Source organism: Pseudophryne corroboree, chromosome 1 (assembly GCF_028390025.1).
Source record: "Pseudophryne corroboree isolate aPseCor3 chromosome 1, aPseCor3.hap2, whole genome shotgun sequence".
NCBI classification, from domain to species: Eukaryota; Metazoa; Chordata; class Amphibia; order Anura; family Myobatrachidae; genus Pseudophryne; species Pseudophryne corroboree.
Window position 1 is genome coordinate 514,699,699 of NC_086444.1, and position 27,560 is coordinate 514,727,258.

The 27,560-nt window shown below is 46.4% G+C and overlaps 1 protein-coding gene and 1 pseudogene across 1 annotated transcript in view; one reads left to right on the forward strand and one right to left on the reverse strand.

The window, feature by feature from the left end:
* Window positions 1–7,661: 7,661 nt before the first annotated feature.
* Window positions 7,662–27,560, reverse strand: part of LOC134911599 (tectonin beta-propeller repeat-containing protein 1-like) — a 127,985-nt gene continuing 108,086 nt past the window's right edge. The window contains exons 2-4 of the mRNA XM_063919745.1: window positions 9,777–9,902; window positions 9,360–9,534; window positions 7,662–7,874 (exon numbers count right to left, since the gene is read on the reverse strand). Of these exons, the coding sequence (XP_063775815.1) occupies window positions 7,729–7,874; window positions 9,360–9,534; window positions 9,777–9,797 (342 nt within the window). The 5' untranslated portion in view covers window positions 9,798–9,902 and the 3' untranslated portion in view covers window positions 7,662–7,728. The remainder of the gene's footprint in view (window positions 7,875–9,359; window positions 9,535–9,776; window positions 9,903–27,560) is intronic.
* The window catches only part of LOC134911358 (speedy protein 1-A-like), a 28,708-nt pseudogene continuing 13,262 nt past the window's right edge, over window positions 12,115–27,560 (forward strand).

The window sequence follows — 27,560 nt, forward strand, 5'->3', positions numbered from 1 at the left end:
GGCTCTTTAGTTCTGCTACCGTTTTGCATTCAATTATGTTCCTTAATTTCTGGAGTATACAATCTGCACTCTTCTTCTCCGTATCCTCCCATGCTTCTACTTCCCTCAGTGCTGGGCCGGTTAATTGTTCCTTCAGGATCTCTACTTTTTGTTCTTCCGTGAGCGTATATAGGCGAAACATGGAGAGCATTTTATCTTTGAATGCCTTGAAAGTACTTGAGCCAGGGACTTGTTTTCCTGCATATGTTGGCAACCATGGGGCCCCAAAGTAATATGGCATGGTGATAGGTGATGCCGTTGTCCCTGTCGGGTTTCCGGGTGCCGCTGGTGGTTGTCCCTGTGCCGAGGATGACTCTGGAATGTCTGGGTTCGACATCTTGAAACGATCCTGTTTGCGGATGCCAAGTGTAATATCTCTATACAGTGGGTTTGTACCTGCCGCTCGGTCGCCTTCGTGGTCGGCCGGATCCACTCTTCAACGGTGTCGAGGCCAGCGACTATTTTTTCCGTCACCTGTAAGACTGGGGCAGAAGGACCAGGAGAACCCCGGAAGGACAACCCAAACACGCTGTGCTCAAGAACCACTACACATGGTGGTGGTGACAACCATTTATTGCACTGAAGATATCATTCACCGCTATAACTCGATTCTCAGTAAACACAGTTGCATAGGTTGAACATTACTATAATACCCTGAGTCTCTCCCTCTCCATAACAGTTACCACTGCTCATATATATCTCTAAGGCCTAACAATGACTGGATAAAACAATCAAATACATCACATACAAGAACAATCATTTGGATGGCAATGATATCTTAGGATAAGAAATGTCCTGACAGTGATCTGAAAGCACTTCCTAAACTGTCCATAAAATGGCGTTGCATGCCAAGCACTAATGTTCAGTTCCTGCACCTCAGTGGGCGTTTGCGGTCAGCGTCCCTTTAATAAAATGCTTACACTCTAGCAGGGAACTCCTGGGGGGACGTCAGTGGACGTAAGGTAAGTATTCAGAGGACGGAATGTTTGTAATATAACACAGCAACAATAGCAAACGATGCTTCCCGTATTTGTATCCAGGAAAAGGGTGAGGTGATTCCTAGCATACAGTCTCGTATCGACCTCTGGTGAAGGAGTCACAACTGAACACAGCTCATCTATACATGTAAATATATATAACGTCACCACTTGAACTGTGGTACGGTGCTTTAAGTTGGGATTGTTTATTGAGGCACTTTGGGTCAGGGGTGTCCCCCTTGTTTCCCTGGAGTCACTTTTAGTGTCAGCCCCCCTGTCTGATGGGGCGCAATACTATTAGCCAGTAGGGTGAGAATTGTAGGTGCAGCTGCAGGAGTAGGTATAGCAGGGGTTGAGGTGGACCGGGTACCTGTTTGGTAGGATTGCAAGGAGCCGGATTACCATCACTGGTCCTGGCGGCACTGATCGCGCTCCTCTCCTCCGCTCACTGCAGCGGCTCTGCAGCGTGACAATGTTCTCTCTCTCTCCTGCTCGGAGACGACCGGACAGCTCCTTCTGTGCTGGGCTGCGGCGGTGACGTGCGGCTCTTATCTGGTGCATCTCTCTCTCTGCTTGTCAGGCGCTTCTCACCGGGTCAGACCTCCGGACGTACACAGCAGCAGCTCTACTTGCACCCGCTCTCCATCTCGCGGCCGCTGGCTGCTCTCTTCCCGCTCTTGGCGCGTCCCGCCAATCAGCCGCGCCTTTTTCTCCTTGCCCTCCGGTCAGCTCCTCCTCCTCCTTCCGCGCCAATTTCTCCTCCAATCCCCTGGGCATCAGGGGTTCCCGCTCTCTCCCTCCCGGCCGAAAATTACTGGGTCCTAGTCCTCCCCGTCTCAACTCCCTCCGTGGGCTGTTGCTAGGCAACCGGAGAGGGGATTCTTTAACACTGTCAGCGCCTGCCCAGTTGACAGAACACTTGGGCAGCGCTGGCTGCAGTTAAGGCCATGATGGGATTAGTAGTGGTATCCCGAACGTGGGTACCACACGCATCACACCGACCACTGTATCACATACCCTAGTGCAGCCGCTGTCACTAGTACAGGGACTTACACCTGCTCCATGCTGGGTGCAAGAGACCTGTCTGATATAGGAATCCCCCCGTCACATGCATGACTCAGAATAGGGGGCAACTCTGGATACACGCCCGCCACACTCACACTGCCGTGACTCTCTGCCATGCTTCTGCCCAGGTTGCACCCAGGGACTCCTATCTCCCATCGTGAGAGATCAGTGAGGATGTGTCACACTCAGGATTGCCTGGAGATGCACAAGGATGCGTATGTGCCCTACAACACATGCACAGTATGTTAATATAAGCTATATGGAGCTGCGTACGGAATCACATCCTCGGTAATGTCACACTGTATCTGCTCGCCTCTCTAGCTGTGCACATTTGTATATGATGTCAAACTCTATAGGTTCTTGTGCCATGAGCAATGTACATTTGTGTCACCTCTCCAGTCTACATTGCTGAGGCATTTAATAACAGACCCAAAATGTACAATATATGTTCAATGACTAAAGGGAGCGGTGGGGAGATTTACAAAAAAACATTTGGACGAAATGTATCCAGCCTACATAGCATTGCATAGCTACTATTCCTGAGTTCAGAGACACAATACATAGGGAACCATTAACTGGCACAGAGTCTATGGAGAAGGAAAGTGCAATGATCATTCATTCACTGTGAGAGTCATTTGTAACTAACATACACAGTGAAATAACTGCAGCATAGGCCAGCAACACAGATGGGAAAGGAATAATAATAACAGTAAGAGTGTGAAGATGATGAGCAGGGGAAAGGAGAACTAAAGGGCCCTACACATTTGGCGATCCGCCGCCGAGCTGACCGACGGCGGATACGGCCGACGGGCAACCCGGCAGGAAGGGGGGTAGTGACGGGGGGAGTGTAGTTTCTTCACTCCCCCCATCACCCGGCTCCATAGAAGTGCAGGCAAATATGGACGAGTTCGTCCATATTGGCCTGCATGCACAGCCGACGGGGCACCAGCGATGAACGAGCGTGGGGCCACGCATCGTTCATCGCTGTTGCCTCCACACTGCACGTTATGAGCGGTATCTCATTCATTAATGAACGAGATTGTTTATTATTTATTTATTAACAGTTTCTTATATAGCGCAGCATATTCCATTCATAGATCGTTCATATCCTGCAGTCAGATCGCCCAGTGTGTAGGGCCTATTACACTGGATCTAGGACCTTACATAGTATCATTACAGAGTGATGCAATGAAAGATATTTTGTTTTATACTAGGGTAAAACAACGACCTGTCAGGTCAATTTTAAAATAGATTTATTAACATATTTGGACATGTATAAAATGACCTGGTCATTCAGCCCCACACTCAGCATCAACATTTCTCCCACTATTTCAATCCAACTAGTGCCGCATGGGTTGTGGGAGTTTACCCCTCTTCTAAACCATACCTGCACAGGACACAATACAGAGCTAAGTACTCTCACTGTCTACCACAAGATGACTGACTGATGCATAATTCTACTGAAAGAAAGGTTTGACCACTACGGAGAAGCGTTGGGCTGTAAGACACGGTGTTTCTTATGCACAAAATTTTCAAGGGCAATGATTTTACTAGCAAAACACACCTAGTAAAATCATTGCCCTTTTAAATTTCAGCTATAAACACAATCAGGAGAATAATGGTCTATGATATTAAGTCACTGATGGACTCTTTTTCAACTACAATACAATATGCAAATGTTGTTGACAATGGCCCTCATTCCGAGTTGATCGCACGTAGCAACTTTTTGCTGCCCGTGCAATCAACTGGACGCCGCCTATGGGGGAGTGTATCTTAGCATAGCAAGGCTGTGATCGCTTGTGCAGCCCTGCTATGCTAAAAAAGTTTCCTGCAAAACAAGACCAGGGTCAGACTTACTTACCCTGTGTGACGGATCCAGCGACGAAGGTTCCGGGATTGACGTCAGAAATCCACCCTCCAAACACCTGCTTTTTTTTTTTGCTTCTATGACCAAGTGCCTACGGTACATATAGCATTAACCACAGTAATTACAAGCTTGGATCATAGAACATATCACTCATAAAGACTTGAGAATTTAGTTAAGATTTTAGGGCCTAATTCAGACATGATCGCAGCAGCAAAATTGATCTCTAATGGGCAAAACCATGTGTAGTGCAGGTGGGGCAGATACAACATGTGCAGAGAGAGTTAGATTTGGGTGGGGTGTGTTAAAACTGAAATCTAAATTGCAGTGTAAAAATAAAACAGCCAGTATTTACCCTGCACAGAAACAAAATAACCCACCCAAATCTAACTCTCTCTGCACATGTTATATCTGCTACACCTGCAGTGCACATGGTTTTGCCCATTAGAGAACAATTTTGCTGCTGCGATCAGGTCTGAATTAGGCCCACACTCACTGTGGAACAAACCAGATCATTCTGCATTCTTCCCCATTATTTCCCTATATGCATACCTCCCAACTTTGCTTCTTTGCGGAGCGGGACACTTGCGCGGCGAAGCCGCGTGCGCTCCCAAAAGGGGGGCGTGACCTATTAAAAGGGGCGTGGCTTCGTGGGAGGACCCGCGATCGCGAGCCACGCCTCCGTTTTCATCACTGAGGGGGCATGCCCAGCGCTCTGTGAGCCGCTGGCATGCTCCCTCTCCCTCTGACTCCACTGAATAGACGCTGTGTGCATGCGCACAGCGTCTATTCACCGCTGCTCTGCTAAGCAGAGCAGCGATTGACAAAGCCTCCCAACTGACCCCCCCACCGCGGGACACTGTGGCCCGCGGGTGGGACAGCGGGACAGTCCCCAAAAACGGGACGGTCCCGCGAAAATCGGGACAGTTGGGAGGTATGTATATGGACTGATGACACTGAAGTGTAGAAAACAAGGGTAAAGATTCTCAACCACAGTAAACAGATCCATATCCAATTTCACACACTAATATGTGGTTAAATAAATAACAAAACGTAATGGGGCTGAGCACCTTGGTGAATATATGCTGCACTTCAAAACTAGAATTTAAAGGTGCATACACACTGGGCGATATGCCCAGCATGTATCGCACTGACGTGCGGTGGGGTGAGGCAAGTGAGGCAGAGCCTTTCCTGTCATACTAACGTTTGTGCCAGGGCTTTGACTGTATAAAGTATATGAAAAATACAAAGAATATGTTTGAAATATCTTCTTTGCATTATTCTAATAATTTGTATAGTCAAAACTCTGGAGTAAAAAGTCTATGGCAGGTGAGGCAGTGCCTCACCTGGGTAACTTTTCCGCACTTCTCTAATCAAATCTCACTAAATTTCCAGAAGTTTATACTGCTGCACCTGTGTATAATGCTCAGATGTATGCTTTGGCTCTTATAATACATGTAAATCTGGCTCTGGTGCTAGCCAGTGCCTCCTGAGCTATTTAGCTCACAGCACGTCCCTATGCACAGCGATGATCGTGAACATCGCTGGCAGGAAAATAGCACAGTGCATACACACTGAGCTATTTTCCCTGTGCCCAGGGATGTTCACGGGGGGTGATCCACTTTCCACAGTAGGAGACTGTGGAAAGTGCTTCACTCGGCTGTTCAAACAGCCCGATGGACAGCGCTGGCCAGTGATGTTGCGAGAGTGCGCATCATCGCTCTGGCCAGTGGCGTATGTTTGACCCAGTTGCCCGGAGGCAAGGAAAATATTGGTGCCCCCTATATATATATATATATATATATATATATATACACACACACACATTTGCTCCTGCATAGCAAGCCTGCAGATTCTAACTATATGAAGCTACTACAAAACCATTGCAACTAGGCGGAACTATGTAGGGGTCCAGCCACACACTACGTAGATCTGCTCAGTCACTCCCAATGCTGATTATTTCTCTGACAGTTAATTTGCAAGTGTCATATCCAGGATTAGAACCCACAACCTATTACACTGGTAGCATGCACCTTACTGATGGTGATATCTGCTCTTGCATAGGAAGCATGAGAATTCTAACTATATGAAGTTACTTGTAATTGTCAGAGAAATAACTTCATATAGCTGGAATTCTCATGCTTCCTTTATAGGAGCAAATAGCTTCATCAGTAAGTTGTCTGCTTCCAGTGTATCTATAATAAAGAGGGTATGATTTGTAAGGTGCAGTGACTAGTGGGGAAGTCGGCTACGGAAGAGATACCGGCTGCTATCAATTAACTTAATTGATTAATGTCGCTGATACATGGAGGTGCCCTCCTTCAAAGCAGGAGCCCGGCGGCAGCTGACTCCGTTGCCTCCCAGAGTTCTGCCTCTGACACTGGCTGCGTTTGAGCTCAAAGTAGCTCAAAATGCCAAAAGTGACCTACTTTGAGCTCAAAATCGCCCAGTGTGTATGGGCCTTTAGTTGCAGTGTAAAAATAATACTGTCCAGCATTTGTGGGCTACATGCCAAAGCAGCCAGAGCTTACCCTGCATGCAACATGGGGCCTAATTCAGACCTGATCGTAGCAGCAAATTTATTAGCAGTTGGGCAAAACCATGCGCACTGCAGGGGGGGGCAGATATAACATGTGCAGAGAGAGTTAGATTTGGGTGGGTTATTTTGTTTCTGTGCAGGGTAAATACTGACTGCTTTCTTTTTACACTGCAATTTAGATTTCAGTTTGAACACACCACACCCAAATCTAACTCTCTCTCTGCACATGTTATATCTGCCCCCCCCCTGCAGTGCACATGGTTTTGCCCATCTGCTAACAAAATTGTTGCTACGATCAGGTCTGTATTACCCCCATGGTTTGTCCAGGTGCAAAGTTACTTGATTCCTTACTGCTGTGCTCACAACTCATTTACAACTAAGCACTACTAGGTGAAACCATGTACACGCAACCACCAAGCCACATGGTAATCAGTGAGTTACAAGAGTTTTCTACAAGAATGAGGCTTGTATCTGACTTACAGATGTGTACCTATATCTAGCCTCAAAACACCATGCAGCATGCGATGCCTGGTGAGTGAGCTGTCAGGACCTGTGCAACTCTGCTAGCGTCGAGTGTCTTTTTTTGCTGAATGTGTGTCTTAGTCGCACCACAATGTGACTAGGACGCACCAGGAGACTGTACTGATTAATTTGATATGCACTTGTATATTGTGTGTAACTGAGTCTCTATACGGAGCAGAACAGAACTTGTATTGGAACAAAGCTGTGGCTGCTACTATGTAGTACTTCATATACAGATTCAGGGACTCAGTCACACACAGATATACAAGTATTGCATGTCATATTAATCAGCACAGTCTCCTAATAAGTCCTTGCTGCATCGCATTGAGACTAAGATCCACTTTTGGCAAAAACAGAAAACGCCCAACATTAGCAGAGTCTCCCAGGACCTGGCACACCGAGAGGGGGTATTTGTTGTGACTGCACCAATGATGTATGAGGACACATCTGTAGTAACTCTATACACATTCCTCGTCTGTACCCATTCACAATAAAGTCATGATTGTGGTGCTGGGGAGACATTTCCCTATATGCAGCTTCCTCTCAGGGACACCCGTGAAGAACATCACCGCCAGCTTCTTTTAAGCAACTTTTGAAAATAACTGAGAAAATAGCATTTGCCAATACAATAATAAAGAGGAACACTATGACGGAATGTTATTTTTTAATTCATGCTTTTTAAGTAAATGTCTATTCAGGTTTTGAGGTCCTTTAAGATCTTACTAGCGCTGGCCTGAGATGATGCACATTACTTCTCTGAGCCTTACTTTGTGTTCCTTAGTCACAGCCCAAACCACGTTGACACCAGCTGCCACATGCATGATTCTATCCCCAGGTGTTGGAGCTTTCACAGTGGTCCAGGAACTGCCTGTTAGGAGAAACGCAACATATAAGAGCGGCCTTACTACTTTACTATATGGGGATGAACACGCTACAATTAATTTCGCAAAGAAGAAAGATCCTGTCACATCAGAACAAGCCCATATTTCCAATGTTCCTGCCAGCCAGCCTTACATTAGCAATGCTTACACTTACTGTAATGCATGAAAAACTAATTATTTATACAGAAGGAACCACTGGACCCAACTGAAAGGTAATATATTGATTTGTGTACATGACTGCACTTAAAATCATATAAGGTGCTGATGTATCAAGTTGTGTTGCCTCATCAGACAGCTGCTGTGCACCACCAGTCTAGATTTAACTAGAATAACTCATTGTACCTCACCCCACATGATGACTTTTCCTACATCTTCATCTACTTCAGGTTCTATGCTTCTATTTTCCATTTACTTCCATGCCTATCTCATCAACCACATATCGGATACCTTGACAAACAGCTTGACCTAAAAGGCTGTTTAGACTTAGCTTAAATGGCAGAAATCTGCCTGTAGGTTCCCATTATGGGGGTAATTCCGAGTTGATCGCTCGCTGATGTTTTTCGCAGCGCAGCGAACAGGTTACTACTGCGCATGTTTATGCACCACAATGCGCAGGCGCGTCATACGGGTACAAAGCGAATCGTTGCTGGACAATGAGTTTTACGAAGAATCCATTCACACAGCCGATCGCAAGGAGATTGACAGGAAGAAGGCGTTTATAGGTGTCAACTGACCGTTTTCTGGTAGTGTTTGGAAAAACGCAGGCGTGTCCAGGCGTATGCAGGGCAGGTGTCTGACGTCAATTCCGGGACCAAAAAGACTGAAGTGATCGCAAGGGCTGAGTAAGTCCAGAGCTACTCAGAAATTGCAAAAAACATGTTCGTCCCGCTTGGCTGCACACGCGTTCACACACTTGCAAAGCGAAAATACACACCCCCATGGGCGGTGACTATGCGTTTGCACAGCTGCTAAAAGTAGCTAGCGAGCGATCAACTCGGAATGACCCCCTTTGTACGTACCCTATATTATTCTTCTATATTGATCTGTGAGAAAACACAACTGACCATATGATACAGCAAGATGAATGATTCAGCTAGGAAATTCCTAGGATCTACTGGTTGTTACCCTAAGCCAGAGGAAGACCTACCACTAAACTCCCAACAATGTAACTCTGTATCCCACATAACTTGCCATTGCAATTTTAATACTCTTGTTTTGTGTTACTGTAATATCTTACAGTTTGCAGTGCACTATCTTGCCCCCAAACTGTTTGCATAGCAGCAGACCATGTTTGGCTGGCTGGGAGAAGGCAAAGATGAAGTGGGGGCACGACCACAGGCCCAGTTAATTGGGATCGATGACTTCACACACATGACAACGAAACTGAGAGTCAACTACCAGCCATCCTGATAAAAATCAGGTTTACAAATAAGGACCTAAGAAAAGGTAGAGTACTGTATTGTGATATTTACCTTTAGGGTTATTCCTGCTGATACCTTCCCGTACTATGGCCTGGCCTTCCCAGAGTGCAGCCCACAAGAGTTCGTAGGGGCCACAGCTGATCTGTATGACCTCGCTGGGGGTTTCTATTTCTAACCGGGACGATCCCTCAGGATTTTCATGACAAACATTCTCTCTGTACCAAACCTACAGGTAAAATAAGTATAACTGGCCATAACAGCATATGCAAAATACATCTCCAGCATTAACGGTTATTGTTTTACACAATATTCAGGAACCGATTCACTAAACAACAGAGTTACTGGGTATATGTTGTTTATATACCAGAATGTGTCAGTCAGTAACGTGGATGCAGCAGGGTCAGCTTCCTGGCTTAGTTCACCATCCATAAAAAAATGTGTAATGTGTGATTTTACAGTAGCTCCTACCTTCCCTTGCAAAGAAACCATCCAGACTGACAGGCGCCCTATGGGTTCATCTGTGATTTCCCATCATCCCACTGAGATGTCATTAAACGGGTCCGGTAACTGATTCTTGTTAATATAAGACAGGATCTAAGACACATGAAATCGTCAGTCAAACACTGCATAGTACCAGCCATTGGACATTTGTATAAAACATGGGGAGGGGGTGTAAGTACAAGAACAGATAGGGCACACTGTATGGCTCACAATCAGCACCCCTTGTGTTCTTTCTGTTGTACACTGTTAATACTACTGGACACAACCATCTGTACTGGAAGGTAGAATAAATTCATTTAAACAATATTTTTAGCTATGTTAAGATTTACGGTGACTGGTCCTCAGAATATACTGTAATTCTCCTATATATAAAGATATGCTTTTAAGTCAGATAAACATACTCCTTAGCTGCATAGAAATTTGCTGCTGTGAAAGAAAGGCTTCAATTAATTCAATATACAACACAATTCATTACTCCAACTTCCCTATAACTATGTTTTACAAGCAGTGTAGCCTTGTACTCACAGTTCTGTATTTAGCTATATACTGTAAAGGTAACAATGAATTAGTCAATCCTGTAAAAACAAAACAAAAAGACACATTGTACTAAAAACCAACAGTGATGATTTCCGGGACTGAGAGAGTCAGTATTTGATTATTACACACAGCGCCCTTTTCTAGATATTTTTGTGTGTATGATTCAATCAACTGCAGAGTGATAATCACTTGTGCAACCCAAATTATTTATAACCTGCTGACTGCAGTCAGAGTGTGCAGAGTCTGATTAACAATGCGGGGGTGGGACTACAGACCCAGGCCTCCACATAATAATAGGCCCATCTTCATAACAGCATGATGATGTCTAGCCACCATCACCCATAAATCATATGAAGTATAAAATGTCTATTACCCTCATAAAATAATGCTATTATTTTACTTTTGCATATTGAGTGACATGTTGGAGCTGATAGTGTAGGGGTGGAAACGCCCACATGGCACTGGCCACACCCACACAGCACAGGCCATACCTCCTGAAAATTTTAAAACCTTAAAAATGCCTTAATTGAAATATTATTGACCCTAATGGGAGAAGGTAATGATTGTCTTCAATACCTGGGGGTATAATTATGAACAAAAACGTGGTGGCACACTAACTGTACCTTCAGCAATTACATATGTAATATTACTATGCTGTAACATAGATAAGGAAAGTCACAGTGTGATACTGTATACCTGGATTTATGTTTTGTATTTAATATTTTTATTATACTTTTTTTCATGCATAACTTTTCTCTGTCTCCCTGACCTAATAAAAGCCAGGAACACAAAACTGATAGTATTGGTGATATGTCTAATAATATGTATTGTAATCACCGCTAGGCGTATATATACTAAGTGGCTTTTCTTGTGTTCAGTTCTCATTCTGGGAAAGCAATCCTGGTGTAATATTATTGTCTTTCAAATCCCATGGTCAGAACAGCTGACAAACAGAAGCTTTGAAAAGCCGCCGCTTAGTAAATATTCCCCCTAGTGTCTCTTTATCACATTACATAGAGCAGTGTGTGAGCAGCTGATGCCTAAATCTGAACAGGTTACTCTGCTGCTAACCCTGACTTCTGTTATATTTAGAGAATAATCCCTATAAAGTTCTCATCTAAGATCACACTCAGCCCACATCCAGGATGAATGAGCCCCTATTTGTACAGAGAGGATGCTGTGATACAGGTGGAAGCTGTGTGCATGTGACCTGGAAGCGGTGACATCATCACTGTAGGACATGGCATGTGCCAAGATGGCAGTTATTTTTCAAACTGGATGTGACGATTGGAGAGGACGCAGCAGCAGAGACGTCTCCAGTGGATTTGCCATCTGATATCCTTTGCGTTTTATGAGAAATTTCTACATATTATTTAGAAAATAGCTATTATATTCTTTATTTATTATTTAGCTATTATATTCAATTATTTCTTTCTTTATTATTCCTAGATATCTGCATATATAGAATAGCGTAAACCATAGTTTTAAATAATTTATAAAACATATCTAATTTATATAATATTTATAATCACATATATTTAGCTTTTGAGATTTACGACTTAAATCAGCTTTAATTTTTTTAATTACCTAGACTTAACATATATAAAATAGTTTAAAACATAGTTTTAAGTAATTTATAAAACTTATCTAATTTATATAATATTAATATCCTTTTTAGCTTTTAACATTTAAGAATTAGATCAGCTTTAATTATTTATATTATCATTATTATGTTCTTTAGTAGTGCAGAAGTGTAGCATATATATCATTTATACTTTATAATAGATTTCATTTTAACTATATTTGACTTTTATATATATATTTATAGTAATTGGTTTTAAGTTTAGTGCTTTTTTACCTATTTCTTATTTATTTTAGTAGGACGTGAGCAGGACCCATGGCCAGCAGGTAAGCAGGGAATGTTGTAGAGAGACCCAGTATATACTATATAAGGAGACAGTATATGATAGGGGAACAGATGCAAAATGTCTTTTAACAGGTTATGTTATTTCTCTAAAAATAAAGTACTGACAGGTAGTTTTAATTATTAAAGTGGGGATAAGTTTACAGATAAAACACCCTGATGACCCCGGCCTTAGCCTCTGAGTTTATTATACAGTATTTAATTTTACTGCCAATGGGTCAATTGTACTAACTAACATCAATAAAATATGATATGACTATTAGAATATGTAAAGTATAGATACAATGAATATAATGTCAATCAGTGTATCACAACTTTATAGCAATGTTTGACAGTGTTAGGTGACAGTAATAAAGATTAGCCTAGACCGGGTACAGAAGTGACTATAGCTGAGATGCAGTAAGACAGCTACAGGGTAATAACTGAGATACAATGTACAGAAATGGAGGTATAATTCTGTTACATAAATCTCTCTTCATCAAGGTCATCTCCAGGTCCTTCCACCTCTTCCCAGGACCAACGACGGAAGAGGAAGAGAGAGGCAGGTGGACAGAATGGAGAAGAGCAGTAAGTGGATAATTTTATCTTATTACAGATACAAAGTAAAAGTACATATACACTATATAGATAGTCTTACAGGGTAATATTACATATAATGCTAATAACATCTGTAACACAGTAATAACATCTGTGTCACGATCCGGGTATCTGGACGCCATTTCTTACCCATCAGATGCCTCCTAAGGTTGGCTCAGCGCTCCAGGACCGGATCCCATCTGTTATCCTGATGTGTACATTCCTGTATCCTCTCCTGTCACTCTGGGACGCTGTCACAGTAAACGCCATATTACACCTGGCATGGCGTCTCCCGCGGCCTCCGCCGCCGTCCCTGAACTTCTGCATGCAGAGTGTCTGAGTGGCGATTACGTCAGCCGCGGCCTCCGCTGTGTCCGCGTGGTTGGATGTGCATCTGTCAGCCTGGCGCCTCCTGTCTCCGGTGGCCGGCGCCGCCATTACTGTTTTCATTACCACATGGATTACAAACCAAACTTCCCTCCAAGTGTCTGCATGGGCGCAGCCATCTTGGATTCTGTCAGCTGATCATTTCCACCAATCTGTTCTCAGTATTGATAATCTGCATAATTGCCTAGCCAATCCCTTCCTTGCTGCAGGTATAAATACACTGTGCCTGAGCAAGGAAGGCGTCAGTGCTTTGGTTGTCAAACCTAGTTCCTGTTTGTCTCTCTCCTGTGATTGTCTTCCAGGTTCCAGCTCCTGTCTCAAGACTTCCACCATAGAGACCCGCACCAGCATTCCACCTGCGGTGTAGCCTGACTCTCCAATCCATTGTGGATTCATCTGTTTCCAGCTACAACATTACCTGCTTTCAGCTCAGCTTCCAGCAGAGTACAGCTTCCCTTAAAGGGCCGGTGTCCTTTCTACACTTTACCACTCTCCACCGGTATTATTATTTCTCCGCTCTCAAGTTCTACATTTCAGTTCATATTTCATCGCTCCCAAGTTCATTTATTATTTAACTGGTTCCAGCCAGTATCCACTCCGTGCTAACAACAGTCTGGTTCCAGCCAGTATCCACAGCAGCTGTTTTATCTTCAGCAACCCAGCTTTTCCTGGAACACCAGCTGGCACAATCCTGGGTTATCTCCATTGCTACAGTCGGGCCTGGTAAGGACTTTCCATCTAGAAGATCATAAGAACTATCTCACACTACCAGTGCCCTGTGGCTCCTGCCATCCTGTAGTACCCAGGAACTGTATTTATTCTTTGCTGACTTTTACGTTTTCTTTTACTGCTGCTGTGTTGCGGAGTTGTCATAATAAACATCATTGACTTTTATCCAAGTTGTCGTGGTCACGCCTTCGGGCAGTTATTATTCATGTTACTTACATGTCCAGGGGTCTGATACAACCTCCCAGGTTCCGGTACATCTCAGCCCCTACAACTGAGGCTGCCTCCCGTCAGCTCAGGCCCTCAGTTGTGACAGTAAGCACTGACCTAATGAATCCAGCCGGAGACCAGGATCAAGCGGCCAGGCCGATGCAAGAACTGGCAGCCCGACTAGAACATCAGGAGGCTGCACAGGGCCACATCATCCGCTGTCTCCAGGATCTCTCTACTCGGTTGGATGGGATTCAGACAACTCTCCGTGGATCAGGCGCGTCTGGTGCGTCAACCACAGTGACTCCAGCTATAACCCCACCCACCTTACCCATTTCTGCTCCACGTCTTCATCTTCCAACGCCAGCAAAATTTGACGGATCTCCAAGATTCTGCAGGGGATTTCTCAACCAGTGTGAGATTCAGTTTGAGCTACAACCTGGCAATTTTCCCAGTGACCGTACAAAAATTGCCTACATTATTTCTCTTCTCAGTGGCTCAGCCCTTGATTGGGCATCACCGTTATGGGAGAGGTCCGACACCCTGCTATCTTCCTACACTGCCTTCGTGTCAACATTCAGGCGCATCTTCGACGAGCCAGGCCGGGTAACCTCAGCTTCATCCGAGATTCTCCGTTTACGCCAGGGGTCACGTACTGTAGGACAATATCTGATACAGTTCCAGATCCTGGCATCCGAACTGGCATGGAACGACGAGGCCCTGTATGCTGCATTCTGGCATGGCTTATCTGAGCGTATTAAAGATGAGTTAGCTACCAGAGACTTACCTTCTAAGTTAGATGAGCTAATCTCACTCTGCACGAAAGTTGATTTACGTTTCAGAGAGAGAGCAATTGAGCGTGGAAGATCATCTGCTCCAAAATCTTCTGCTCCTCCTCCTCGCCAACTGTCACCAACTAAAGATGAGCCCATGCAAATTGGCCGTTCCCGTTTAACTCCTGCTGAGCGCCGAAGACGTCTCTCCAAGTCTCTTTGTCTTTACTGTGCAGCTCCGTCTCACACCATCAATGCCTGTCCCGAATGTCCGGGAAAACTCCAAACCCTAGCTCGCCCAGGAGAGGGCCGGCTAGGAGTAATGATCTCCTCTCCATCTCCTCATGATTGTAATCTCCCAGTGTCGCTCCAAATTGCTCAACGTTATCGGAACGTCATTGCCCTCCTTGATTCCGGAGCAGCTGGGAACTTTATTACCGAAGCCTATGTTAAACGGTGGTCCCTACCCACCGAGAGACTTCCTTCGTCCATCTCCTTAACTGCCGTGGATGGCAGCAAGATTTTTGATGCAGTTATTTCCCTAAGGACTCTACCAGTTCGTCTGAGAGTGGGAGTTCTTCATTCTGAATTTATTTCTTTTTTAGTGATTCCAAGAGCCACACATCCTGTGGTCCTGGGCCTTCCATGGCTCCGTCTTCACAATCCTACAATTGATTGGACGACTACGCAAATCCTGGCATGGGGTTCCTCCTGTGCTGAGACATGTTTGTTTAAAGTATTGCCTGTCTGTTCTTCCTCCCCCAGGTCGTCTGATGTTCCACCTCCTCCATATCAAGATTTCACGGATGTGTTCAGTAAAGCTTCTGCTGATATCCTTCCTCCTCATAGAGAATGGGACTGCCCGATTGATCTCGTTCCAGGGAAGGTTCCACCTCGAGGCCGAACTTATCCGTTGTCTCTGCCTGAGACGCATTCTATGGAGGAATACATTAAAGAGAACCTAGCAAAGGGGTTCATTCGACCTTCTTCTTCTCCAGCCGGCGCAGGCTTCTTTTTTGTAAAAAAGAAAGATGGTGGTCTGCGGCCGTGCATCGACTACAGAGGTTTGAACGACATTACCATCAAGAACCGTTATCCTTTACCCCTGATTACTGAGCTCTTTGACAGAGTTAGCGGAGCTACCATCTTTACAAAGCTGGACTTGAGAGGTGCATACAATCTCATCCGGATCCGTGAGGGTGACGAGTGGAAGACCGCCTTTAACACCCGTGACGGACATTATGAGTACCTCGTCATGCCCTTCGGATTGAGCAATGCTCCAGCTGTCTTCCAGCATTTTGTCAATGAGATCTTCAGAGACATTCTATACCGTCATGTCGTGGTCTATCTAGACGATATCCTCATTTTTGCCAACGATTTAGAGGAACATCGTTTTTGGGTTAAAGAGGTTCTGTCCCGTCTCCGTGTCAATCATCTCTATTGCAAATTAGAAAAATGCGTCTTTGAAGTCAAGTCCATTCCGTTTCTAGGGTACATTGTGTCCGGTTCCGGACTAGAGATGGATCCTGAGAAACTACAAGCAATCCAAAATTGGCCGGTACCCTTAACCCTCAAAGGGGTCCAGAGGTTCTTAGGGTTCGCCAACTATTACCGAAAGTTTATACGAGACTTTTCCACCATTGTGGCGCCTATTACTGCTTTCACTAAGAAGGGTGCTAACCCGTCCAAGTGGTCTGAAGAAGCCATGCAAGCATTTCATCTTTTAAAACAAAGGTTAGTCTCTGCGCCTGTTCTGAAACAGCCTGACATCGACTCTCCTTTCATCTTAGAGGTGGATGCCTCCTCCGTTGGAGTAGGAGCGGTGTTATCTCAGAGGGCTAAAGATGGCCATTTACACCCTTGCAGTTTCTTCTCCCGGAAGTTCTCCCCAGCTGAGCGCAACTATGCCATTGGCGACCAGGAGTTGCTAGCCATCAAGCTCGCTCTAGAAGAGTGGAGGTATCTGTTGGAGGGAGCTTCTCATTCAATCACCATACTTACAGACCACAAGAACCTTTTATACCTGAAGGGCGCACAATGTCTCAACCCTCGTCAGGCCAGATGGGCACTTTTCTTTTCCAGGTTCGACTTTAAACTCCAGTTCTGTCCGGGCTCTCAGAATCGCAAGGCCGATGCCCTTTCCCGCTCATGGGAGCAAGAAAATGAGTCAGAGTCTTCAGACAAGCATCCTATTATAAATCCGTTGGCATTCTCCACGGTAGGGATGGACTCTACGCCCCCATCAGGGAAAAGTTTTGTGAAGCCGATGCTAAGGAAGAAGCTCATGCATTGGGCCCATGCTTCCCGTTTTGCCGGACATACAGGTATCCAAAAAACCCTGGAGTTTATCTCTAGGTCCTATTGGTGGCCAACTCTGAAAAAGGACGTCTTGGAGTTTATTGCATCTTGCCCAAAGTGTGCCCAACATAAAGTATCCCGCCAGTCGCCTGCGGGGCAACTGGTTCCACTATCCGTTCCCCGTCGACCATGGACCCACTTGTCGATGGATTTCATTACAGACTTACCCATGTGCAACAAGTTCAATACCATCTGGGTGGTAGTTGACCGGTTCACCAAGATGGCACACTTCATTCCTCTCACCGGTCTTCCGTCAGCTTCCAAGTTGGCTCAAGTATTCATACAAGAGATCTTCCGACTCCACGGTCTTCCTGAAGAAATTATCTCAGATCGAGGAGTTCAATTCACAGCCAAATTCTGGCGAAGTTTATGTGAAGTCCTCCAAGTCAAGCTAAAGTTTTCCACGGCTTACCATCCTCAGACCAATGGTCAAACCGAGAGGGTGAATCTGGACTTGGAGGCCTTCCTCCGCATCTATGTGTCCTCCTCTCAAGATGACTGGGTTCAATTACTTCCCTGGGCCGAGTTCTGTCATAACAACCAGTATCATTCTTCATCTGCTTCAACACCATTCTTCACTAACTTTGGATTCCACCCTAAAGTCCCTGAGTTCCAACCGCTTCCAGCAACTTCTGTCCCCGCAGTGGATATCACCTTGCATCAGTTTGCCAATATCTGGAAGAGCGTACGATCAGCTCTGCTCAAGGCATCGTTCAGGTACAAGGAGTTTGCGGATAAGAAGCGTCGAGCAGTTCCTGCTCTCAAGGTGGGTGATCGGGTATGGTTATCCACGAAGAATTTGAGGTTAAGAGTTCCCAGTATGAAGTTTGCACCTTGCTATATCGGTCCTTTCAAGATTGAACAAGTCATCAATCCTGTTGCTTACAGACTCCAGTTGCCTCCCTTCTTAAAAATACCCAGGACATTCCATGTTTCCCTGTTGAAACCGCTGATCTTGAATCGGTTTCATTCCTCACTTCCTCCAACTCCGAAAGTCCAAACTCAACGAGGCGTTGAGTATGAAGTGGCCAAGATCCTGGACTCACGTCACCGTTACGGTCAACTACAATATCTTATTGACTGGAAAGGTTATGGTCCTGAGGAACGTTCATGGACCAATGCTTCTGATGTCCATGCTCCTGCCTTGGTCCGGAGATTCCATTCCAAGTTTCCTCAAAAGCCAAAGAAGTGTCCTGGGGCCACTCCTATAGGGGGGGGTGCTGTCACGATCCGGGTATCTGGACGCCATTTCTTACCCATCAGATGCCTCCTAAGGTTGGCTCAGCGCTCCAGGACCGGATCCCATCTGTTATCCTGATGTGTACATTCCTGTATCCTCTCCTGTCACTCTGGGACGCTGTCACAGTAAACGCCATATTACACCTGGCATGGCGTCTCCCGCGGCCTCCGCCGCCGTCCCTGAATTTCTGCATGCAGAGTGTCTGAGTGGCGATTACGTCAGCCGCGGCCTCCGCTGTGTCCGCGTGGTTGGATGTGCATCTGTCAGCCTGGCGCCTCCTGTCTCCGGTGGCCGGCGCCGCCATTACTGTTTTCATTACCACATGGATTACAAACCAAACTTCCCTCCAAGTGTCTGCATGGGCGCAGCCATCTTGGATTCTGTCAGCTGATCATTTCCACCAATCTGTTCTCAGTATTGATAATCTGCATAATTGCCTAGCCAATCCCTTCCTTGCTGCAGGTATAAATACACTGTGCCTGAGCAAGGAAGGCGTCAGTGCTTTGGTTGTCAAACCTAGTTCCTGTTTGTCTCTCTCCTGTGATTGTCTTCCAGGTTCCAGCTCCTGTCTCAAGACTTCCACCATAGAGACCCGCACCAGCATTCCACCTGCGGTGTAGCCTGACTCTCCAATCCATTGTGGATTCATCTGTTTCCAGCTACAACATTACCTGCTTTCAGCTCAGCTTCCAGCAGAGTACAGCTTCCCTTAAAGGGCCGGTGTCCTTTCTACACTTTACCACTCTCCACCGGTATTATTATTTCTCTGCTCTCAAGTTCTACATTTCAGTTCATATTTCATCGCTCCCAAGTTCATTTATTATTTAACTGGTTCCAGCCAGTATCCACTCCGTGCTAACAACAGTCTGGTTCCAGCCAGTATCCACAGCAGCTGTTTTATCTTCAGCAACCCAGCTTTTCCTGGAACACCAGCTGGCACAATCCTGGGTTATCTCCATTGCTACAGTCGGGCCTGGTAAGGACTTTCCATCTAGAAGATCATAAGAACTATCTCACACTACCAGTGCCCTGTGGCTCCTGCCATCCTGTAGTACCCAGGAACTGTATTTATTCTTTGCTGACTTTTACGTTTTCTTTTACTGCTGCTGTGTTGCGGAGTTGTCATAATAAACATCATTGACTTTTATCCAAGTTGTCGTGGTCACGCCTTCGGGCAGTTATTATTCATGTTACTTACATGTCCAGGGGTCTGATACAACCTCCCAGGTTCCGGTACATCTCAGCCCCTACAACTGAGGCTGCCTCCCGTCAGCTCAGGCCCTCAGTTGTGACAGTAAGCACTGACCTAATGAATCCAGCCGGAGACCAGGATCAAGCGGCCAGGCCGATGCAAGAACTGGCAGCCCGACTAGAACATCAGGAGGCTGCACAGGGCCACATCATCCGCTGTCTCCAGGATCTCTCTACTCGGTTGGATGGGATTCAGACAACTCTCCGTGGATCAGGCGCGTCTGGTGCGTCAACCACAGTGACTCCAGCTATAACCCCACCCACCTTACCCATTTCTGCTCCACGTCTTCATCTTCCAACGCCAGCAAAATTTGACGGATCTCCAAGATTCTGCAGGGGATTTCTCAACCAGTGTGAGATTCAGTTTGAGCTACAACCTGGCAATTTTCCCAGTGACCGTACAAAAATTGCCTACATTATTTCTCTTCTCAGTGGCTCAGCCCTTGATTGGGCATCACCGTTATGGGAGAGGTCCGACACCCTGCTATCTTCCTACACTGCCTTCGTGTCAACATTCAGGCGCATCTTCGACGAGCCAGGCCGGGTAACCTCAGCTTCATCCGAGATTCTCCGTTTACGCCAGGGGTCACGTACTGTAGGACAATATCTGATACAGTTCCAGATCCTGGCATCCGAACTGGCATGGAACGACGAGGCCCTGTATGCTGCATTCTGGCATGGCTTATCTGAGCGTATTAAAGATGAGTTAGCTACCAGAGACTTACCTTCTAAGTTAGATGAGCTAATCTCACTCTGCACGAAAGTTGATTTACGTTTCAGAGAGAGAGCAATTGAGCGTGGAAGATCATCTGCTCCAAAATCTTCTGCTCCTCCTCCTCGCCAACTGTCACCAACTAAAGATGAGCCCATGCAAATTGGCCGTTCCCGTTTAACTCCTGCTGAGCGCCGAAGACGTCTCTCCAAGTCTCTTTGTCTTTACTGTGCAGCTCCGTCTCACACCATCAATGCCTGTCCCGAATGTCCGGGAAAACTCCAAACCCTAGCTCGCCCAGGAGAGGGCCGGCTAGGAGTAATGATCTCCTCTCCATCTCCTCATGATTGTAATCTCCCAGTGTCGCTCCAAATTGCTCAACGTTATCGGAACGTCATTGCCCTCCTTGATTCCGGAGCAGCTGGGAACTTTATTACCGAAGCCTATGTTAAACGGTGGTCCCTACCCACCGAGAGACTTCCTTCGTCCATCTCCTTAACTGCCGTGGATGGCAGCAAGATTTTTGATGCAGTTATTTCCCTAAGGACTCTACCAGTTCGTCTGAGAGTGGGAGTTCTTCATTCTGAATTTATTTCTTTTTTAGTGATTCCAAGAGCCACACATCCTGTGGTCCTGGGCCTTCCATGGCTCCGTCTTCACAATTCTACAATTGATTGGACGACTACGCAAATCCTGGCATGGGGTTCCTCCTGTGCTGAGACATGTTTGTTTAAAGTATTGCCTGTCTGTTCTTCCTCCCCCAGGTCGTCTGATGTTCCACCTCCTCCATATCAAGATTTCACGGATGTGTTCAGTAAAGCTTCTGCTGATATCCTTCCTCCTCATAGAGAATGGGACTGCCCGATTGATCTCGTTCCAGGGAAGGTTCCACCTCGAGGCCGAACTTATCCGTTGTCTCTGCCTGAGACGCATTCTATGGAGGAATACATTAAAGAGAACCTAGCAAAGGGGTTCATTCGACCTTCTTCTTCTCCAGCCGGCGCAGGCTTCTTTTTTGTAAAAAAGAAAGATGGTGGTCTGCGGCCGTGCATCGACTACAGAGGTTTGAACGACATTACCATCAAGAACCGTTATCCTTTACCCCTGATTACTGAGCTCTTTGACAGAGTTAGCGGAGCTACCATCTTTACAAAGCTGGACTTGAGAGGTGCATACAATCTCATCCGGATCCGTGAGGGTGACGAGTGGAAGACCGCCTTTAACACCCGTGACGGACATTATGAGTACCTCGTCATGCCCTTCGGATTGAGCAATGCTCCAGCTGTCTTCCAGCATTTTGTCAATGAGATCTTCAGAGACATTCTATACCGTCATGTCGTGGTCTATCTAGACGATATCCTCATTTTTGCCAACGATTTAGAGGAACATCGTTTTTGGGTTAAAGAGGTTCTGTCCCGTCTCCGTGTCAATCATCTCTATTGCAAATTAGAAAAATGCGTCTTTGAAGTCAAGTCCATTCCGTTTCTAGGGTACATTGTGTCCGGTTCCGGACTAGAGATGGATCCTGAGAAACTACAAGCAATCCAAAATTGGCCGGTACCCTTAACCCTCAAAGGGGTCCAGAGGTTCTTAGGGTTCGCCAACTATTACCGAAAGTTTATACGAGACTTTTCCACCATTGTGGCGCCTATTACTGCTTTCACTAAGAAGGGTGCTAACCCGTCCAAGTGGTCTGAAGAAGCCATGCAAGCATTTCATCTTTTAAAACAAAGGTTAGTCTCTGCGCCTGTTCTGAAACAGCCTGACATCGACTCTCCTTTCATCTTAGAGGTGGATGCCTCCTCCGTTGGAGTAGGAGCGGTGTTATCTCAGAGGGCTAAAGATGGCCATTTACACCCTTGCAGTTTCTTCTCCCGGAAGTTCTCCCCAGCTGAGCGCAACTATGCCATTGGCGACCAGGAGTTGCTAGCCATCAAGCTCGCTCTAGAAGAGTGGAGGTATCTGTTGGAGGGAGCTTCTCATTCAATCACCATACTTACAGACCACAAGAACCTTTTATACCTGAAGGGCGCACAATGTCTCAACCCTCGTCAGGCCAGATGGGCACTTTTCTTTTCCAGGTTCGACTTTAAACTCCAGTTCTGTCCGGGCTCTCAGAATCGCAAGGCCGATGCCCTTTCCCGCTCATGGGAGCAAGAAAATGAGTCAGAGTCTTCAGACAAGCATCCTATTATAAATCCGTTGGCATTCTCCACGGTAGGGATGGACTCTACGCCCCCATCAGGGAAAAGTTTTGTGAAGCCGATGCTAAGGAAGAAGCTCATGCATTGGGCCCATGCTTCCCGTTTTGCCGGACATACAGGTATCCAAAAAACCCTGGAGTTTATCTCTAGGTCCTATTGGTGGCCAACTCTGAAAAAGGACGTCTTGGAGTTTATTGCATCTTGCCCAAAGTGTGCCCAACATAAAGTATCCCGCCAGTCGCCTGCGGGGCAACTGGTTCCACTATCCGTTCCCCGTCGACCATGGACCCACTTGTCGATGGATTTCATTACAGACTTACCCATGTGCAACAAGTTCAATACCATCTGGGTGGTAGTTGACCGGTTCACCAAGATGGCACACTTCATTCCTCTCACCGGTCTTCCGTCAGCTTCCAAGTTGGCTCAAGTATTCATACAAGAGATCTTCCGACTCCACGGTCTTCCTGAAGAAATTATCTCAGATCGAGGAGTTCAATTCACAGCCAAATTCTGGCGAAGTTTATGTGAAGTCCTCCAAGTCAAGCTAAAGTTTTCCACGGCTTACCATCCTCAGACCAATGGTCAAACCGAGAGGGTGAATCAGGACTTGGAGGCCTTCCTCCGCATCTATGTGTCCTCCTCTCAAGATGACTGGGTTCAATTACTTCCCTGGGCCGAGTTCTGTCATAACAACCAGTATCATTCTTCATCTGCTTCAACACCATTCTTCACTAACTTTGGATTCCACCCTAAAGTCCCTGAGTTCCAACCGCTTCCAGCAACTTCTGTCCCCGCAGTGGATATCACCTTGCATCAGTTTGCCAATATCTGGAAGAGCGTACGATCAGCTCTGCTCAAGGCATCGTTCAGGTACAAGGAGTTTGCGGATAAGAAGCGTCGAGCAGTTCCTGCTCTCAAGGTGGGTGATCGGGTATGGTTATCCACGAAGAATTTGAGGTTAAGAGTTCCCAGTATGAAGTTTGCACCTCGCTATATCGGTCCTTTCAAGATTGAACAAGTCATCAATCCTGTTGCTTACAGACTCCAGTTGCCTCCCTTCTTAAAAATACCCAGGACATTCCATGTTTCCCTGTTGAAACCGCTGATCTTGAATCGGTTTCATTCCTCACTTCCTCCAACTCCGAAAGTCCAAACTCAACGAGGCGTTGAGTATGAAGTGGCCAAGATCCTGGACTCACGTCACCGTTACGGTCAACTACAATATCTTATTGACTGGAAAGGTTATGGTCCTGAGGAACGTTCATGGACCAATGCTTCTGATGTCCATGCTCCTGCCTTGGTCCGGAGATTCCATTCCAAGTTTCCTCAAAAGCCAAAGAAGTGTCCTGGGGCCACTCCTAAAGGGGGGGGTGCTGTCACGATCCGGGTATCTGGACGCCATTTCTTACCCATCAGATGCCTCCTAAGGTTGGCTCAGCGCTCCAGGACCGGATCCCATCTGTTATCCTGATGTGTACATTCCTGTATCCTCTCCTGTCACTCTGGGACGCTGTCACAGTAAACGCCATATTACACCTGGCATGGCGTCTCCCGCGGCCTCCGCCGCCGTCCCTGAACTTCTGCATGCAGAGTGTCTGAGTGGCGATTACGTCAGCCGCGGCCTCCGCTGTGTCCGCGTGGTTGGATGTGCATCTGTCAGCCTGGCGCCTCCTGTCTCCGGTGGCCGGCGCCGCCATTACTGTTTTCATTACCACATGGATTACAAACCAAACTTCCCTCCAAGTGTCTGCATGGGCGCAGCCATCTTGGATTCTGTCAGCTGATCATTTCCACCAATCTGTTCTCAGTATTGATAATCTGCATAATTGCCTAGCCAATCCCTTCCTTGCTGCAGGTATAAATACACTGTGCCTGAGCAAGGAAGGCGTCAGTGCTTTGGTTGTCAAACCTAGTTCCTGTTTGTCTCTCTCCTGTGATTGTCTTCCAGGTTCCAGCTCCTGTCTCAAGACTTCCACCATAGAGACCCGCACCAGCATTCCACCTGCGGTGTAGCCTGACTCTCCAATCCATTGTGGATTCATCTGTTTCCAGCTACAACATTACCTGCTTTCAGCTCAGCTTCCAGCAGAGTACAGCTTCCCTTAAAGGGCCGGTGTCCTTTCTACACTTTACCACTCTCCACCGGTATTATTATTTCTCCGCTCTCAAGTTCTACATTTCAGTTCATATTTCATCGCTCCCAAGTTCATTTATTATTTAACTGGTTCCAGCCAGTATCCACTCCGTGCTAACAACAGTCTGGTTCCAGCCAGTATCCACAGCAGCTGTTTTATCTTCAGCAACCCAGCTTTTCCTGGAACACCAGCTGGCACAATCCTGGGTTATCTCCATTGCTACAGTCGGGCCTGGTAAGGACTTTCCATCTAGAAGATCATAAGAACTATCTCACACTACCAGTGCCCTGTGGCTCCTGCCATCCTGTAGTACCCAGGAACTGTATTTATTCTTTGCTGACTTTTACGTTTTCTTTTACTGCTGCTGTGTTGCGGAGTTGTCATAATAAACATCATTGACTTTTATCCAAGTTGTCGTGGTCACGCCTTCGGGCAGTTATTATTCATGTTACTTACATGTCCAGGGGTCTGATACAACCTCCCAGGTTCCGGTACATCTCAGCCCCTACAACTGAGGCTGCCTCCCGTCAGCTCAGGCCCTCAGTTGTGACAGTAAGCACTGACCTAATGAATCCAGCCGGAGACCAGGATCAAGCGGCCAGGCCGATGCAAGAACTGGCAGCCCGACTAGAACATCAGGAGGCTGCACAGGGCCACATCATCCGCTGTCTCCAGGATCTCTCTACTCGGTTGGATGGGATTCAGACAACTCTCCGTGGATCAGGCGCGTCTGGTGCGTCAACCACAGTGACTCCAGCTATAACCCCACCCACCTTACCCATTTCTGCTCCACGTCTTCATCTTCCAACGCCAGCAAAATTTGACGGATCTCCAAGATTCTGCAGGGGATTTCTCAACCAGTGTGAGATTCAGTTTGAGCTACAACCTGGCAATTTTCCCAGTGACCGTACAAAAATTGCCTACATTATTTCTCTTCTCAGTGGCTCAGCCCTTGATTGGGCATCACCGTTATGGGAGAGGTCCGACACCCTGCTATCTTCCTACACTGCCTTCGTGTCAACATTCAGGCGCATCTTCGACGAGCCAGGCCGGGTAACCTCAGCTTCATCCGAGATTCTCCGTTTACGCCAGGGGTCACGTACTGTAGGACAATATCTGATACAGTTCCAGATCCTGGCATCCGAACTGGCATGGAACGACGAGGCCCTGTATGCTGCATTCTGGCATGGCTTATCTGAGCGTATTAAAGATGAGTTAGCTACCAGAGACTTACCTTCTAAGTTAGATGAGCTAATCTCACTCTGCACGAAAGTTGATTTACGTTTCAGAGAGAGAGCAATTGAGCGTGGAAGATCATCTGCTCCAAAATCTTCTGCTCCTCCTCCTCGCCAACTGTCACCAACTAAAGATGAGCCCATGCAAATTGGCCGTTCCCGTTTAACTCCTGCTGAGCGCCGAAGACGTCTCTCCAAGTCTCTTTGTCTTTACTGTGCAGCTCCGTCTCACACCATCAATGCCTGTCCCGAATGTCCGGGAAAACTCCAAACCCTAGCTCGCCCAGGAGAGGGCCGGCTAGGAGTAATGATCTCCTCTCCATCTCCTCATGATTGTAATCTCCCAGTGTCGCTCCAAATTGCTCAACGTTATCGGAACGTCATTGCCCTCCTTGATTCCGGAGCAGCTGGGAACTTTATTACCGAAGCCTATGTTAAACGGTGGTCCCTACCCACCGAGAGACTTCCTTCGTCCATCTCCTTAACTGCCGTGGATGGCAGCAAGATTTTTGATGCAGTTATTTCCCTAAGGACTCTACCAGTTCGTCTGAGAGTGGGAGTTCTTCATTCTGAATTTATTTCTTTTTTAGTGATTCCAAGAGCCACACATCCTGTGGTCCTGGGCCTTCCATGGCTCCGTCTTCACAATCCTACAATTGATTGGACGACTACGCAAATCCTGGCATGGGGTTCCTCCTGTGCTGAGACATGTTTGTTTAAAGTATTGCCTGTCTGTTCTTCCTCCCCCAGGTCGTCTGATGTTCCACCTCCTCCATATCAAGATTTCACGGATGTGTTCAGTAAAGCTTCTGCTGATATCCTTCCTCCTCATAGAGAATGGGACTGCCCGATTGATCTCGTTCCAGGGAAGGTTCCACCTCGAGGCCGAACTTATCCGTTGTCTCTGCCTGAGACGCATTCTATGGAGGAATACATTAAAGAGAACCTAGCAAAGGGGTTCATTCGACCTTCTTCTTCTCCAGCCGGCGCAGGCTTCTTTTTTGTAAAAAAGAAAGATGGTGGTCTGCGGCCGTGCATCGACTACAGAGGTTTGAACGACATTACCATCAAGAACCGTTATCCTTTACCCCTGATTACTGAGCTCTTTGACAGAGTTAGCGGAGCTACCATCTTTACAAAGCTGGACTTGAGAGGTGCATACAATCTCATCCGGATCCGTGAGGGTGACGAGTGGAAGACCGCCTTTAACACCCGTGACGGACATTATGAGTACCTCGTCATGCCCTTCGGATTGAGCAATGCTCCAGCTGTCTTCCAGCATTTTGTCAATGAGATCTTCAGAGACATTCTATACCGTCATGTCGTGGTCTATCTAGACGATATCCTCATTTTTGCCAACGATTTAGAGGAACATCGTTTTTGGGTTAAAGAGGTTCTGTCCCGTCTCCGTGTCAATCATCTCTATTGCAAATTAGAAAAATGCGTCTTTGAAGTCAAGTCCATTCCGTTTCTAGGGTACATT